This window comes from Podarcis cretensis (genome assembly GCF_951804945.1).
Source record: "Podarcis cretensis genome assembly, chromosome: 7".
Lineage (NCBI taxonomy): Eukaryota > Metazoa > Chordata > Lepidosauria > Squamata > Lacertidae > Podarcis > Podarcis cretensis.
The window spans coordinates 3,208,634-3,225,953 of record NC_137176.1 but is presented as its reverse complement, the minus strand read 5'-3'; the positions used below and the strand labels follow the sequence as shown (position 1 = coordinate 3,225,953).

General features: G+C 46.9%; 1 protein-coding gene across 3 annotated transcripts in view; it reads left to right on the top strand.

Annotated features, from left to right (window-relative positions):
* The window catches only part of SLC24A3 (solute carrier family 24 member 3), a gene marked incomplete at its 5' end in the record, with an annotated part of 178,169 nt that overhangs the window by 113,808 nt on the left and 47,041 nt on the right, over positions 1-17,320 (top strand). For all 3 annotated transcript variants that reach the window (XM_079983575.1, XM_079983574.1, XM_079983573.1), the window contains one exon: positions 5,950-6,026. In XM_079983575.1, the coding sequence (XP_079839701.1) occupies positions 5,950-6,026 (77 nt within the window). The remainder of the gene's footprint in view (positions 1-5,949; positions 6,027-17,320) is intronic.

Below are 17,320 nucleotides of genomic sequence, written 5' to 3'. Positions count from 1 at the left end.
CACATTTAGTCTAAACTCTCGGCTATGACCTGTCCGTCTTGGGTGGCCCTGCACAGCATAGCTCATAGCTTCTCTGAGTTATTCAAGCCCCTTCACCATGACAAGGCAGTGATCCATGAAGTGGAATCCTATTTTAGAGCATGTCAATAATTTTATTGTTTGTGTCAGGTTTTCTCCCTCATCCTGTTATAGTACCTGATACATCTGTCTAGAACTGCCCAGCCTTCAGCATCACAGATCCTGGAATGTAGGGAGAAGAGCTATGGAGTTAAAGGATGATGCCTCGTATATGAGCCTGCGTATGCCTGGTATCTAGAGATGTGGCCCAGAGCAACCCCCTGATCCTGGCCCCTTACCCTGAAATTGCACTCTTTCCCCTGGAAGTGGAAACCCTGAGATGAAAGTTAAAGCCTGAGACCTGGCAACCCTATACCTGTCCCCTAGGTACTGGGAAAGGAAACTGCTGCCATATTTGGGGGGCTTCAGTCGTGTGCTGCAGGTGCTTCAGCACCCAGGGGCAATCTTAGCGGGTGCCAGGCAGGATGTTGCACTGGAATCTGCTTCATCGCAGCAGCTTGCTGCTTCCGTTCACCTAAAGTTAACGTGCAGAAGTGCTGCTTGTGACTCTCCACTCCCTCTGCCCTGCAGCAGCCCTCTTGGCACTGCACCCAGCTGGTCCTCAAAAGCCCCAAGTTTGGTGCAAATCATAATGGATGCTGCTGACTGGATATGAGTAGGTCACCCAGAGTTCCCAGATACATATACCAGGGATGAAGAGTTCAGTCTGTTTCTATTCCACGTCATTCATTCTTAAGTCCATCTTGTCCTGTGTCTACATCAATATGTAATCAATAAACCGCATGATAATCCACATTATTTTTCTACCAAATATGATTTACTGAACATGATTTCTGTACACTAAATTACAGGTGAGTTTTTTTACGTATGTATGTTATCTTAAAAAATGCATTTTTGTACACACACAACCTAAAATACACATCTTATAAGCATCTTGGTGTGTTTTTAAAGTTGAGAATTGTGTCACAAGATTCAGAGAAGTGCAAAAATCAAAGAATGACTGTTTTCTGACCTGCACGTTAGTTCAGGAAGAGCAAAACAGATTGATTCAAGTAAAGCTGCAGACCAATCCTTAACCATCACCCGTGTGTTTACACATGTATTATGTTTACACTTTATATGTGTGCTGTGGGAAATGTCCCTATGACAATTGGTGCAAATCATAATAGATGCTGCTGTTCTTATTGCTGAAGAAATAGAGGCGTACCAGGAGCCCCTAGTTAATAAGTGGATTACATCCCTTAGTTTCAATTCTCTTAAGCCTCTGATTTATCCTTTAATCATGTAAGCAAGTCAGTAGCTGAAGCAAGGCTAAAGCTTTTTCTGGCTTTTATAATTTTGGTGTGGGACAGGGGAGGGAAAATGGTGTGATAGTAGTTTATAAACTTATGAATGATGCAGAGTGAGTAGATAAACACTGTCTCTTCTCCAATACCACTAGATTGACAGAAGCCCCTGGTTTCTGTTTTGATCCCGGAATGTCACCTTTTCCTTACGACATCTCTATTTTCATCAGAGAAATGTTGGAGGGTATGTAGTTATGCGACCCCCAAGCCAAGGAGATAAGTAAGCATACAACTTTTAGAAGATATCTGAAGGTAGTTCTGTATAGGGAAGCTGTTTAATGTTTAATGTTTTATTATGCTTTTCTGTATGTCTGGAAGCCACCCAGAGTGGCTGGGGCAATCCAGACAGATGGGCGGGGTGCTACTGCTACTTCTACTAATGGAATAGGATGTTCCTATTTTCATCAGATGTTGGAGGGTATGGTGTGCACATATGCAGGCGAGGGGGCTCCACGTCCTCTTTTTTGCTCTTCAAAATATGACCACCCTAACCGATGGTCTGTTGATGTTCCTGGAGCTGGGAAAGCAAGACACACTTGCCAGATATAAGAAATAGTTTTGCACTTTGCAATGTAACTGACAAAGCAGAAACGTGTGGATTTTTGCACACAGCTGGCAAGAAGCAAACTCTTCAGCCACAAGACCTCTAGCCATTTGAAAAACTTGCAATAGTGACAGAAGATCGAGGCCCAGGTATAACATCTGCAACCTATAAAATTTACTCAGTGCATTAATGAGTTAACTTGACCCTACTAAACATCAGTGAAAATGTGATTTCAGCTATGAACTTGAACTAGGTCTGAGAAAAAAAGCCCTTTAAGACTATTTCAGCGAGTAATAGAGAATTGACCCTAAAACTCATATATTCGTAGACTAAGATAATTGTGGTACCAACTCCTAGGAAGCTGGCAAGGATCTATCCTGGTGCCTCACCATATTCCTGGAGAGACTGCCCCACACCCAGGACCTATCTCCACATGTGGCGGGAATGTACAAAAATCCAGCTTTTCTGGGTAGCATGCCTATTTATGTTATGATAAAGTTAAGGTACAGAAAGGATTTTTAAATCATTTTATAAGAAGGAGTGTTTGGATGAGATATAATGACCTTCTTGAAAGAAAAACTCCACACTTGTTATCGCCCATCGAAGCTGTATCAATTAAAAAGATAAATATGGGAAAGAATTGGGGCACGTATAAAGAAATTATTGAATTTGAAGAAGGGAAAGCAAGATGAAAAAGAAGAGAAGAGATACAAGAATGGATCACAAATTTGTTTAAATATTATCAATTAAATGAGATATTCCAAAAAGACAAGGAAAAAAGGATTTATGTAAGGAGGTTCAGAATACAAGAGTGATATTATGAAATAATGAAAAATTAATCTCCAAAATTTATAAATTTCTGCTGAAATGGCAGACAAAAGATGAAATGATAAAGGCATCAGTGACTCAATGGGCAATTGATACAGGCTACATCATAGAAATGACGGTGTGGGAGAAACTATGGTAGACAAAAATGAATGTCTCGACCTGTTTTGCTATAAAGGAAAATATGCAAAAAACAATGTATAGGTGGTACCTAACCCCAAGCAGGATTGTAAAGATGTACAAAAAAGGATCCAAAATGTGTTGGAAATACCGTGAGATGAGAGGGGACTTTTCTGCATATGTGGTGGTCATGTAAGCGGGCCAAATAATTTTGGGAAATGATTTATGTAGAACTAAAAAATGTTTATGTTTACATCCCCCCCCAACAACAACAACAACAGAGGCCTTCTTACTAGGTATAATAAATGATGGCATCTTCAAGAAGATGCTCTGTCTCTTCCTATACGTCAGCCAGAATAGTCTATGTGCAGAGATGGAAGGAAAAAGAAATCCCAGCAAAAGGGCAATGGCAAAATAAGTTGATGTGAAGTTAACTACCATGACAGCAAAGATAAATCAAGATGAGACATGGATAAGGGAGGAGTGGGAATACTTTGGAAAGTGTATAAAGAGGTATAAAAGTCAAACTTGCAAGAAGCAATTGACTTACGTGCAGCAGTAAACAACAACTAGGAATCCAAGTAGAATGTACTTGGGTGGAATAAAAGGATATGCAGCTTAATAAAGATTAGCTAGGATGGCAAGGAGGGATAGGCTGGGAAGTATTGAGATATGACGTGAGATGATTGAAAAAGAATAAAAAAAATTTGAAAAATGCATAAAAAGAATTTGATATTCCAAAAAAATAATAAAATAGCAAAACAACAATTGGAAGTCAAAGCAGAATTAGCTTTACAGTGGAACCTCATGTTACATACCGTCCCCCTTACGAACGCTTTGGGTAACAAGCTCCACTAACCTGGAAGTAGTTGCTCCAGGCTGCGACCTTTGTCCCGAAATACGAGCGGAAGTCATACACTGGTGGCACGGCAGCAGCGGGAGGCGCCATTAGCGAAAGCACACCTCATGTTAAGAACGGTTTCCGGTTACGAACGGACCTCCAGAATGAATTAAGTTCGTAATATTACATATTTTTCAAGACAACAATCTGGATTTACATAATAAATAATTAATAAGTTATTTATTACAAGCAGCAAGAGGCAACACAACCATATATGGGAAAGGCCTTTCTGGCACAATGATGGACAATTGGTACAAAACAGTTTGGAAAACAGTCCACCTTGAGAGATTAACAAATTAACTATAGCTGACACACAGACAGATCAAGAAATATGGATGTACCCTGGTGTGGTTTGATTTATTAACATATTGCCCCTTCCGACCTTCAGGAGGAGGGGGGGTTGTGGGATCACGACCCCGCCCACACTCTGCGAGGCTGGCGTCAGCCTCGCAGGAGACAGGGATTCACCCAATTAGCATACCCTGTGGCGCCAGCCAATTGGCTGGCGGCAGGGGCGGGCCTTCCTAGGGCCACTTAAGGTCAGGGCAGCCCCTGGCTCGCCCCCTTTCTTCCCTGGAGACGACGTTAAAGGACTCCGAGGGGCGACGCCTCGTCCGAAACCTACGGAGGCTAGGGCCTAAAGCGCGCCCCCGAGCGGTAACCCCTTGGGGAGCGCCCAGGGATATGCATCTCGGGTGGCTCCCCCTGTTGGTGTTTAACCCTTCCCGGTCAGACCGGATAGTCGGTTAGGGCCAATGCCTAAAGCCAATACCCTTCTTTCCTGTAATCAATAAAGTTGTGGCCATTTTTCGCCCATTAACCTAAAACTCTGTGTCCGTTGTCTTCATTTATTCCACCTGTGGGGGGGAGGGAATAGCCACACAAGCCAATATTCCACGAAAAGGAACACAACCCACCCCCTTCACATCAGCAGTTGACTCAGTCTGATTGATAAAAATTTAAATGTAAACATAGATTACTATCTTCACACCGCACATTTGAATATACCAACACTTTATGTTGTTTCATGCGTAACTGACTAATACTCAGACTTAATCTAAGCACAACCCCAGGGGCTCATTTCCCTTTCTTTTTGTTTAAACCAATTCACAAACTAAGAACTTATACATTGAGCACCAATAATGAACTATATGTTGTAGCTATTACTGCAAATTTATTGTGCTATTTTTGTGATTGACAAATGACATGAGGATACTTGGTCTGTTTATTTGTATCAATTATTATGCCTATGATCCTTGTTTATAAAACCCAATAAAAAGTTATTTTAAAAAGTAGGTAGGCATCACCTTGATTGTGAACATTGGGCATCATTTGGCAAAACAAGCAAAGAGGCAGGGCTACGCATTGCAGGTCCTGCTCCTGAGTAGTGGCTAGCAGTGCCAAGGCTCATAACACCAGTGGCTTACCGTATGCTGTGGCTGGGAGCTGCTCATCATGTCCAAGCATGATTGCCAAACTAGCCAAACATAGGCACCGAGCGACGGCCTTTGGTAAAAGCAGGAGGCACATCCTCAGTTGCCACTTCAGCAGTGATGACCAAGCAGTGCAGTCAGCCCTTCTCTCCTTATGCTCACAACCACTATTTCGGAGTTCCTAGAAACAAGTTCTCAAATCAGTGCTCATTGGGGCAGACTTAAAGCAACAACACAATGTAGTCTAGCCATTGTTCAAATCATGTGAGGAATCATAAGCATAAAAACGGTAAGGTTCCTAAGAATGTATTATTGTCTTGGCTACAGTTACAGTTTTAATATCATAATCTAATTATGTGTTTAGAAAGTGCTCTTATAATTATGTCCTGTAGTACAACTCTGAAGATTACAGAACACTGTGTTTAGAATTTGTTGGCTGTGCCCAAGGCAACTTGATGACACAGACTGTTACAATTAATGTAGCATCAGATTTCCCAATAAATGTTTACCCAAAAAGGCTTAAAATGTCCAGGGGACAATGAAGTAATTTAAAAGTAACATGAACAGTATGATAGTTTCCATGGCAGGAAAATGCAAGGATTGTCAGCCTACAGAAGCACTTGGCTTGTTTAATTAAAGTATCTTTACTATGAACTAAATGAATGTTTCCATTTGCTTGATTCTTTGCTTTTTCCTTCCTAGCGCTCAATGAATTCCCTAATGACATCTTCACAAATGAGAACCGGCGGCATGGAGCAGTCGTTTTGCACGCCTTCTGTGTGAGTCACTATTTGCCTATATGCATATTATGTTTATTTTTTTAAACAAAAAAAAATATTACAAGATTAAAAAACACACGTTACAACATACAAATTATAATTGAGAGATAACGTCAGCAGGAACAGTTATTAATAATGCCAATTTGTAGTCTCCACCGGCCTCAAAAATGCCTTAAAAATATTAAAAAAAACCTTTAAATGTTCAGCAGCAAGTGAAGATCTATGGCTACCACACAGTGGCGCTGGGTATATGGGGCACGAGGGGCTTCAGCTCCCTCAATATTTTGAGCAGGGGGCATTGCCCCCCTCAATATTGTAGTGGCTACCATCCCCCGCTGCCCCTGGGCAAGCTCCGGCGCCCTCCGCAATTGCCTGAGTGCTGGGATGGGCGGGAGGTTTGGAGGATGGTTTTTGCCCTCCCCGCCACCTGCTGGGATTGCCAGAGTGACCCTGCAAGCGTGGCCTGATGGGGGCGGGGCGTCACATATATGATGTCATGCGCACGTGACAGCCCCCCTCCATGTGGGGTCCAACTTGGCGTGCCTGCTACCACAACAGGGTTTTTAAAATATATATTTAGCCATTTAGTCATTTCTCACCAGAAATTCCTTGTAGGAAGCTGTTCTTGTCTTCCATTGCACTGATTCACTTGTCATTTATGCCAGCGTATTCAGGGTTTGTAGTTTACAGAATCATTGTCTCTCTTTGAATCCTTTTTGAATGGACCCCAAGAGAACTTGATTGAATCAGTGAGTCACTTTTCATGTCATGCTAAGCTGAGCCAAACCTTGGCTGAGCACAGAAGCACTAACATTACAGGCTCCCAGAGAGGAGCTCATAGGCACTTTGCACCTGTGGTCTTGGCACCAGCCTAAGGAAATAACAAATGAGGAGAGTGCTATTGCATCCAGGCACTATTTATTTACTTTTATTTCTTATATTTATTTGTCACTGACTGCAGCCCCCTCTCCGCCTCTTTAAAAAGGCATAAAATACCACATTTAAAGTACCATTGAAAGGTTAAAAACCATTATTAAGTAAAAGTTCTTCACTTACAATAACATTAAAAATGGCACACCTTACCTTGATTATGTTGTGAACCATCCTCAGATCTACAGACAAAGGGCACTAAATAAATAAATAATCAATCAATCAATCAATCAATCAATCAATCAGTAAAGTGAAATGCCTGAGTAAAAAGTCTCCACTTGCATACCCTCCAATATTTCTCTAATAAAAATAGGGACGTCGCAAGGAAAAGCATGACATTCCAGGATCAAATCAGAAACCGGGGGCTTCTGTCAATTTGGGACTGTCCCTGGAAAATAGGGAGGCTTGGAGAGTCTACACTTGTCATCTGAAAGTTCATAGTGATGGCACCAGGCACATCTCTCTGGAGAGACCATTCCAGCCAGGGAGTCACCACGGAGAAGGCCTGATCTTGTGTCACCATCTTCTACACCTCCCTCACAAAGAAGGGCCCCAGATGATGAATTTGGGTAGATTCACATGGGGAGACACTATCGCTGAAGGTTTTGTGGTCATGAGGCACATAAGACTTTATAGGTCAAAACCTGCACTTTTAATTGAGCCCAGAAACTACCTGGCAGCAAATGCAGTTGGGCCAGGATCAAACCTCCTGCTTCCCATTAACAGCCTGGCCACTGAAATGGCAGGCCACTGTTTCCTGAGTGTAGGTGCAACTCATATCACGGGTCTTTTTCTCTTCTGTTCATGAGGAGCAGCTTCCTTTCTGTAAGCAGCCAGCTCCTTGAGAGTACAGCTGCATATCTTCAGACCAGGCAAGCAAAGCCCCCAAATAACCAGCCAGATAATTAACATAGACGTGGCTACCGGTGCTTAAGATGTCATACACAACTTCTAAAACTTAGGTTGTTACAGAAAATAATTATCATACCAATAAGCAACACAACTCTGACCATATGGATGTACGCTTCAGTTGCCATACGTCTTTTCCTTTAAAGAGACATCTCAGATAACACTATAAACTGATAACGCTATTAATTCATTTATGTTCTCGTTGTCAGAAATAGGACATACATTATTTGAATTGAATAACTCTCTTTAATTAAATTAATCATTTTTGAGTTTATATAACTGGGTACAAAACATGTTGTCTGCAACTAAATATACTGTGATCCCTTCCCTTTAACATAACTGAGGTGGTCACAATGTATGAAGAACCATATGAATGCCTCCTTCACCTTGGGTGAAACATTGGGGAAATTATACATGTGGCAGAGAGCTTAATAGACTTGTGTGCAAGATGTGCTCTGACCTTCCATCTAAATTAAAATCAGTTTTAAAATGCCGAAAGAAGTAATGAGCTTTCTTGCCATTTGTCTTTCTTTTGTGTCACTGAGAGAAACTGATGAGAGTTTTTATGGGATTCAGCTAATTTGAATGTTTTCTCTACTGTTAGGCTGTTGAAATTCTGAGAATTCACTTATAACCAATAGACCATTAATTAATTCCTTGCTTATCTCTAGTGTCTTTATAGGGTTGTGTTGTGTTGAGATGTTTTATTTTCTGGAATAAAAGGTTGTGTTTGCAGAGTATCCTTGCTTGCCATTTTCATGCTTGGATGCTTACATTAGTATTTCTGTGACAGTGAAGTGCTGTATTAAAACACCTACTCTTAATGTTATTTGTGTCTCCATATGAACGTGGGTAGCGCTGTGGTCTAAACCACAGAGCCTAGGGCTTGCCAATCGGAAGGTCAGCGGTTCAAATCCCCGTGACGGGGTGAGCTCCCGTTGTTCAGTCCCTGCTCCTGCCAACCTAGCAGTTTGAAAGCATGTCATACTGCAAGTAGATAAATAGGTACCACTCTGGCGGGAAGGTAAACGGCATTTCTGTGCACTGCTCTGGTTCGCCAGAAGTGGCTTAGTCATGCTGGCCACATGACCCAGAAGCTGTACGCCGGCTCCCTCAGCCAGTAAAGCGAGATGAGTGCCGCAACCCCAGAGTCGTTCGCGACTGGACTTAACTGTCAGGGGTCCTTTACCTTTAAAAAGGTAAAGGTAAAGGTACCCCTGCCCGTACGGGCCAGTCTTGACAGACTCTGGGGTTGTGCGCCCATCTCGCTTAAGAGGCCAGGGGCCAGCGCTGTCCGGAGACACTTCCGGGTCACGTGGCCAGTGTGACATCGCTGCTCTGGCGAGCCAGAGCCGCACACGGAAACGCCGTTTACCTTCCCGCTGGTAAGCGGTCCCTATTTATCTACTTGCACCCGGAGGTGCTTTCGAACTGCTAGGTTGGCAGGCGCTGGGACCGAGCAGCGGGAGCGCACCCCGCCGCAGGGATTCGAACCGCCGACCTTTCGATCGGCAAGTCCTAGGCGCTGAGGCTTTAACCCACAGCGCCACCTGCATCCCTTTACCTTTACCTTTTTATAAAAGCTATGTGCCAATCCCCTGTCAGGACTAGCACTGCTTCACATTGGCTTGGCCCTTTAATAGCACACTGTTTTTACCTACTTTGAGGACTTCAGATGTTGAGTTTGTTATCAGGCACTCCATAGCTTAAACTGGAATCTTGATGGCTTTAAGTTGGGAGAGTCTGGTGAGTTAGTATGATCTGCAAGCAGCTTAGGCTCACCTCAACACCCTTCTCAGACGCAGAGGAGGGGTGGGGACCTGTGGTTCTCTAGGTGTTGAGGACTTCAGCTCCTATCAGATCCAGCCAGCATGGCCAATGGTCAGGCATGGGGTCCAACAACATGTGGAGGACCACCAGTTTCCCACCCCTGCTCCAGACCCTGCTTTTCTTCCTTTGTGCAATCGGCAGATCAACATTTTCTCATTGCTGCATTCCAGCTTTCTGCTTCCCACTCAGATGTCCCAAGCCGAGGTTGTGATACACTTGGATTTCTAACAAGATCTTGTGTGCAGTACTTTTTTAGCTAGATATACTTGTTCAGTAATCAAAACAAGACTAGAAACCTATCATAGTACAAGATTACATAGTTTTGTCCTGTAATACACAACTCATGTGGGTTTTTATGTGTGGGGATGTCTGCCTTGAAAAGTGAGGAGGGGCCTAAGGCCCCCATCCCCAATCCCCAGCACATGATATTTCTGTCATCTGCCATCCCCTCCACACTCCCCTTTCAACCTCTGAGCTGGGAACCAGGCATGGCCTCTCAAGAGTTATTTGACTACGAATACCTCAGCCAGTAATTCCTTGTTTAACTGGAAGTGATTAACCTTTTCGTGGAAATTTTAATCCTTGCTGCTTATTTTTAGCAGTGGCTCCCCACATGCCTTTCTGATCCAGTTGTGATATTCAGCTTGCATGAGGCAGCCTACCAAATGCAGACAAAACTCTGCAATGGGACTTGCTAGAACCATTTGTCACATGGAAAAGTTGCAGTTTAGCTTTCCATATGCTGGGTTTCGTTTTCGAAATATTCTCCCATTTGAAGTGTTCCAGCCCAGAAAGGACTCTACTGTATGATGTTTCTGTATATTTGATTTGGCTCTGTAATTGTATGTATTTAGTGACCAGCATCTCCTTGTAGTAACAAACCTTTTCAATGATAATAGACTAGGTAGGGACCTATGCCAATCACAGGACTTTTAGTGGTTTGAGAAAACTGGAAAGTCATCACAATGTGGCTGCGAACATGATCAAATTCACTGGTTATTAGGTGCTAGATTTTGTAATGGAACATTTTAACCTGGCACTATTATTGGCTTGTAAAAGAGGAAATAACTGACTGAGAAGTTTGTTTTGTTTAGACATCACATCTTCTGGATTCTTGACTGAACATAACAAAAAATGGGGAGGGGTTACCAGGTCTCCCATGTTCAACCTGGAGCCTCAGGTTTCTAGGACAAATAAGTGAAATCCCAGGGTGAGGGCAGTATCAAGATGGTGCACTTACTTTCTGCCTGACCTGATGAAAGCTTTTTCTATTCCATGCTTGCCTGGCTCCATCCTGCAGACGCACTCAGGCTCTTCCCCTAACTGGCAGGTGATATCATAAAACACATCTGTATCCCACCAGGCCACCTTCCGATCTGCCTGGCACTACCCCTAAGCTAAAATGCCAGGAGACATGGAAACTCTAGATCATTCACCTTCATAGAAACCTCCCTTGGAAATCAAGCTCCAAATTTTGCAAACCTCCCACATGAAAACTACATTTGTTTATGAATAACTGGAACATTTGACTGGCTTAAGTTTTCTAGAGCCTACACATATTCAGTGAAAAAGGGCCATGGAAATGTAGAGTTTGAAGAGACCAGGAGAGCCATCTAGTGCAACCTCCTGCAATCTAGGACTCTTTCGCCCAACACGGGGCTCAAACCCACAACCCTGGGATTAAGAGTCTTATGCTTCACTGACTGAGCTATCCCAGCAATCCAGAGGCAGCCCTCTCAGGAGGCAAGATGATGAGGCTCCACAGAGAGTGGATTTTAGGTGCTGATAAGGGCAGCAGGCAAAGAAACAGACATCTGTGACTCAGAATCCACCAGGAAGTTCTGTCCAAGCACCACTGAAATGAAAGGGAGTTGTGGCTTGTTTCCCATGGATTAATGCCATTTTTTCCTTTTGTTATAAGAAAAAACTGCTCCTTTTCTCTTACGGGGTATCCAGGAGCCCATATCGAGTCCTTAAGTAGATTCCCTATCGGTAGGAGAAATTAACAGAGGCCAACCAGAGAATATTGAGAAGCAAAGCAGCTAGTAAGCCTGATCTTTATTAAACTGTTGCAACAGGGTCCCCCGCTTACTCCACGCAGGGAGGGAGGAGAGGAACCCAGAACATTGGTGTGCAAACTCTTATTCATACACACTGTTATGTAGTGAAGTTTCACCCTGGGCCAGCAGGGGGATACTGTATATAGTTTTCACTCAGGTCTGTAGATAGTCTTCACTCAGGTCCACGTCAGTTATTTTAGGCGGGAACTCTGGGCTGTTGTTGCTACAATGTTGACAGCCGGCTGCCTATAAAAGCAGGCCGGCTGAGCTGTTTGCAGTCAGTTCTATTCCAGCTTACAAAATAAAGAGCTACTTGGAGAAATCGCTGTGTTGTCTGCTATGTCAACCCACAACTTAACACTGGCGACGAAGGTGGGATCGATGGACATCAGAGCACAGCCAGATGCGGCCAGCCTCTGAACTGAGCTGAATCACAGAGCGAAATCACTGAGCGAAATCACTGGACAGAACCAATTCAGAGCTGACTGTTCTGGCTAAGAGCACTGTGTTCCTTCCATCGCCCTTCACGCCGGCATCGGAATCATGGCTTCACTTGTGCCTCTACCGCCGTTTGCGCCAGCCTCTGAATCATGGGACTCCTACCTCGCTCGGTTCGACTGCTACCTCCAAGCCAACGAGCTGACAGCAGTATCAAAGGATCGGAAGCGGGGCCTATTCCTCAGCCTCTGTGGGCCTGAGGTGTTTGAGACGGCCCGAGCATTGGTTGCGCCTGAAGCAGTCCAGGCAACACCATGGGACATGATCCAAGAGAAGCTCCGCAACCACTACGCACCAAAGCCGTCCAAGATTGCTGCCCGCCATGCGTTCTACCACCGGAACCAGGCAGAGGGGGAGTCAATCAACAACTACACCACCGCCCTGCGACAGGCTGCAATGCACTGTGAGTTCCGAGACTTAGACGATGCCCTGATGGATCGAATCGTCTGCGGGGTCCGGGACATCCATCTGCAACGGCGTCTCCTCGCCAAGCCAGACCTCACGCTACAGAAAGCCATTGAGGAGGCTGTGGCCTCAGAAGCTGCTGAACGCTCCGCCCAGGAGACCCGCAAGTCCAGCAGCCCGCGTCTTGCTAGGGAGCCAGTTCCGGTGCATCATGAAGAGGCCAGGAGTGATGAGGCATCCTCCAGTGAAGACGATGACGTGCACCAGACAAAGCGGGAGCGCAGGAAGTTCCAACAGAAGTCCAAGGGCCAACCGGAATGTGCCGGCTGCGGAGGCAACCATTCCCGTGCCAAGTGTCGATTCAGAGACGCCATCTGTAGGAAGTGTTCCAGAAGGGGCCACATCGCTAAGGTCTGCCGATCGGCTCCGTCTGACACCCCCCCTTCATCGACTCGCAAGTCCAAGTCTTCACTCCAGTCTGCCAAGGAAAGTTGTTTCGCTCTCACCAACTGCCGCTGCCCGTCTGGAACCACGATTGGCCAAACCGACTCGCCTACGCGACGCAAGCTGAACGTCACAGTGCTCATTGAAGGAGCTCCATGTGACATGGAGATCGACACCGGATCTGCCCTGTCCATCGTGTCATGGAGCACCATCAAAAGACTGGTACCCAGAGTGTCCAAAAGGCAACTCGACTCTCACCGCGTACACCTGAGAGACTACCAGGGAAACGACATTCCCGTGGTAGGCGTTGGCTGGTTCTGGATCGCCTTCAAGGATTTTTCGGGCCTGCTCCGGTTGGTGGTGGTCGAAGGTCAGTGGCCAAGCCTCCTAGGGCTAGACTGGTTTGATGCCCTCGGCCTGGAAGTCACCGGCATCAACTGCATCTCTAACGCAGAGACTGAGGGTCTGGTCAAAGACTTTGCCGAGGTTTTTGACGGCACCTTGGGGCAATATACAGGTACGCCCATCTCCTTTAGCCTTGATCCACAAGTCGCCCCCATCAAGCTAAAGCCACGCTGGGTTCCCTTTGCTCTCAAGGCTAAGGTGGACGAACAACTGGACAAACTGATCGCCCAAGGAGTTTTGGAGCCGGTTGACCACGCCAAGTGGGAAACCCCCATCGTCACGCCTGTCAAGCCAGATGGGTCGGTGAGAATCTGCGCTGACTACAAGTGCACAATCAACAAGGCACTTCAGCAGCACGCTTATCCGGTTCCTGTTGTCCAACACCTGCTGCATTCCCTGGGTGAGGGTAAGGTCTTCACTAAGCTGGACCTTGCCCAAGCCTATCAACAACTGCCAGTCGATGATGCCACTGCTGAAGCCCAGACGATCGTCACCCACCGGGGGGCATTCCGTTGCCGCCGGTTGCAGTTCGGGGTGAGTGTGGCTCCTGGCATCTTCCAAAGCCTTATGGAGCATCTCCTGCAAGGGCTTCTGGGCGTGGTACCATATTTTGATGACGTCTTGGTGTCTGCAGACTCACACCAGCAGCTGTTCGAGCGCCTCCGTGCCGTGCTGACCAGGTTCCAAGAGGCCGGGCTCAAGGTAAAGAGGGAGAAGTGCCAGATCGCCGTTCCACAGGTAGAGTTCCTGGGCTATCTTATCGATGCCTCCGGCCTTCACCCGACCACATCCAAGATCCACGCTATCCAGCAGGCCCCCACCCCAAAGAACAAGACGGAGTTGCAGGCGTTCCTGGGGCTGCTGAACTTTTATAACATGTTCCTGCCCCACAAAGCCACAGTGGCTGAGCCTCTTCACCGACTCCTTAGCACTAAGACGCCTTGGGCCTGGGGTCATCGGGAGACGGCGGCCTTCAACGCTCTCCTTTCATCAGACAGTGTGCTGGTACAGTACAGTGAATCCAGGCCGCTGGTCCTTGCCTGCGACGCCTCACCTTTTGGCATCGGTGCTGTCCTTAGTCACTGTTTTCCAGACGGAAGAGAAGCACCGCTCGCCTACTTTTCCAGGACGCTATCTCCGACGGAACGGAATTATAGCCAGCTCGACAAGGAGGCACTGGCACTTGTGGCTGGAGTGAAGAGGTTCCATGAATACCTCTATGGCAGGACTTTTGACCTCATCACTGACCACAAACCACTCCTGGGCCTCCTCGCCAGTGATCGTCCAACTCCACCGGTCCTCTCGCCGCGCATGCTGCGATGGACTGTTTTCCTGGCTGCCTACCACTACCGGCTCATCCATCGCCCGGGGAAATCGATGGGCCATGCCGACGCCCTCAGCCGTTGCCCTCTTCCAGCATTTGTGGAAGACCCGGCTCCAGCTTCATCGCTCCTTCTGATTGAGGATCTTCCGGCAGCGCCTGTATCCGCTGCCACTGTGGCCTCCGCGTCTGCCCAGGATCGCACCATCAGCCGGGTGCTCAACTGGGTGTGGAGGGGGTGGCCACAAGGGCCTTTTGCATCGGAGTTCCAGCCCTTTGCAACCAGACAACATGAACTCTCAGCTCATCGCGGCTGTCTGCTGTGGGGAGACCGCGTCGTGATTCCCCAGGGACTCCGTCAGCGCGTCCTGGAGGCTCTGCACGTTGGCCACCCGGGAATTGTCAAAATGAAGGCGTTGGCTCGGTGTTACGTCTGGTGGCCTAATATGGACGATGCCATCACTGCCTGGGTGTCCGCCTGTCAAGCGTGCCAAGAGTCGAGGCCTGCACCACCGGCAGCTAAGGGACACACCTGGGAGACACCAAAGACACCCTGGTCGAGGGTGCACATCGATCTGGCTGGCCCCTTTCACGGCCGGACCTTTATGGTAGTGGTGGACGCCTATTCCAAATGGCTGGAGGTCGCCCTGATGCCCTCCACCACTACCGAAGCTGTCATCCGGGTGCTGCGAGGCCTGTTTGCAACGCATGGGTGTCCTGATGTCCTTGTCTCTGACAACGGACCGCAGTTCACGTCAGGCACGTTTGAGCGGTATCTTTTGGGACTGGGCATCCGCCATGCCCTAACGGCACCTTTTCATCCATCCAGCAATGGGCAAGCGGAAAGAATGGTGCGCTCGGCAAAAGAGGCACTGGCGCGCCTGGACCGGGGAGACTGGCATGAGCGGGTCGCCGAATACTTGTTCGTGCAACACATCACCCCTCATGCGGCCACAGGGAGGAGTCCTGCTGAACTGCTTATGGGCCGCCGCCTCAGGTCACCGCTCGACCGGCTACACCCGGACTTTGCCGTGGCTGAACCCCCAGGCTGTGCCAACGCGCCACGGTCATTTGTCCCAGGAAACCAGGTCTTTGCCCGGAACTATGTGGGGGACATTCCTTGGGTGCCAGCCACAGTAGTGGGAGTCACTGGACCTCGCTCGTACCAGGTGGCACTCGAAGACGGACGCTTGTGGCGACGGCACATAGACCAGCTTAGGCGCAGGGTTGGGGACTTGGACACTACCGAGGTGCCCCCAACTGCGCTTGCGGCTCCAGAAGAGAGACGTACAGATGGCGAGGCCCCACCTACACCTCCCTCGCAAACTGCCAGCGTGGAGCCGAACCAAGCCGCTTCAGAGGGTCTGCCAGACTTACCACAGACTCAGACCACTCCACTTGCGGAGGCTCCACCCACAGCAGCGGATCCAGGGGAGTTGGTTCCAACGCCACCTGGGGTCGCATCACAGCCTCAGCAAGAACTGTGTGGCCCTTCGGACTTGGCTACCAGTCCCCGGCGGTCTGGCAGAGTTCCCAAGCGCCCAACTTATTTAAAGGACTATGTTGTTGGACATCTATCACTGTTGGTCTAAGTATGGAAAATGTAACCGATATGCTTTTGTGCCTAATTGAACCATTACGCGTAGTGCTGTATATAAGGAAACCATTACGATTGTAACTAACGCCTTATCTCGGTGGGGAGGGGTGTTATGTAGTGAAGTTTCACCCTGGGCCAGCAGGGGGATACTGTATATAGTTTTCACTCAGGTCTGTAGATAGTTTTCACTCAGGTCCACGTCAGTTATTTTAGGCGGGAACTCTGGGCTGTTGTTGCTACAATGTTGACAGCCGGCTGCCTATAAAAGCAGGCCGGCTGAGCTGTTTGCAGTCAGTTCTATTCCAGCTTACAAAATAAAGAGCTACTTGGAGAAATCGCTGTGTCGTCTGCTATGTTAACCCACAACTTAACACACACATACACCCTTAAGACAGGTAAGCAATAGACAATGGAGAGGCTTTCCCCTTTCCTTCCTCCTTGCAGGTTTGCTCTCCTGTGCTATTTCAGACATGTGGTCATTATGTATGTGTTTGCCTTGTACATTTATGAATGCTTGCTTTATATTTGGGACCTCAGAATTCTTATAACACTTTCCTTTTCTTTTTTTCATAACATGAAAGAGAAAATAAAATGCATAGTCTGCTCTCAAAGGTAGATCTTAAGCCTTGTCTCACCCAGGAAGGGGTGGACCTTGCCAGGTCCTTACCTGGGAGCTTCCCTTTCTTCTCTCTGCCTCCCATCCTGGGAGATCTTCCTTTCCCTCCCTCTCCCACAGGTTCCTTCACCAACCATCCATCACCCTTGTGTATAATCCCAATATTGACTCAGAGTAGAGGACACCAAAACAAACAGACAAACAAAGCGAATAAAGGAAAAAAGAAGGAAGAAAAAAAAATACAAGAATGAAAGAAGAAAAGAAAAGAGAGAAAAAAGA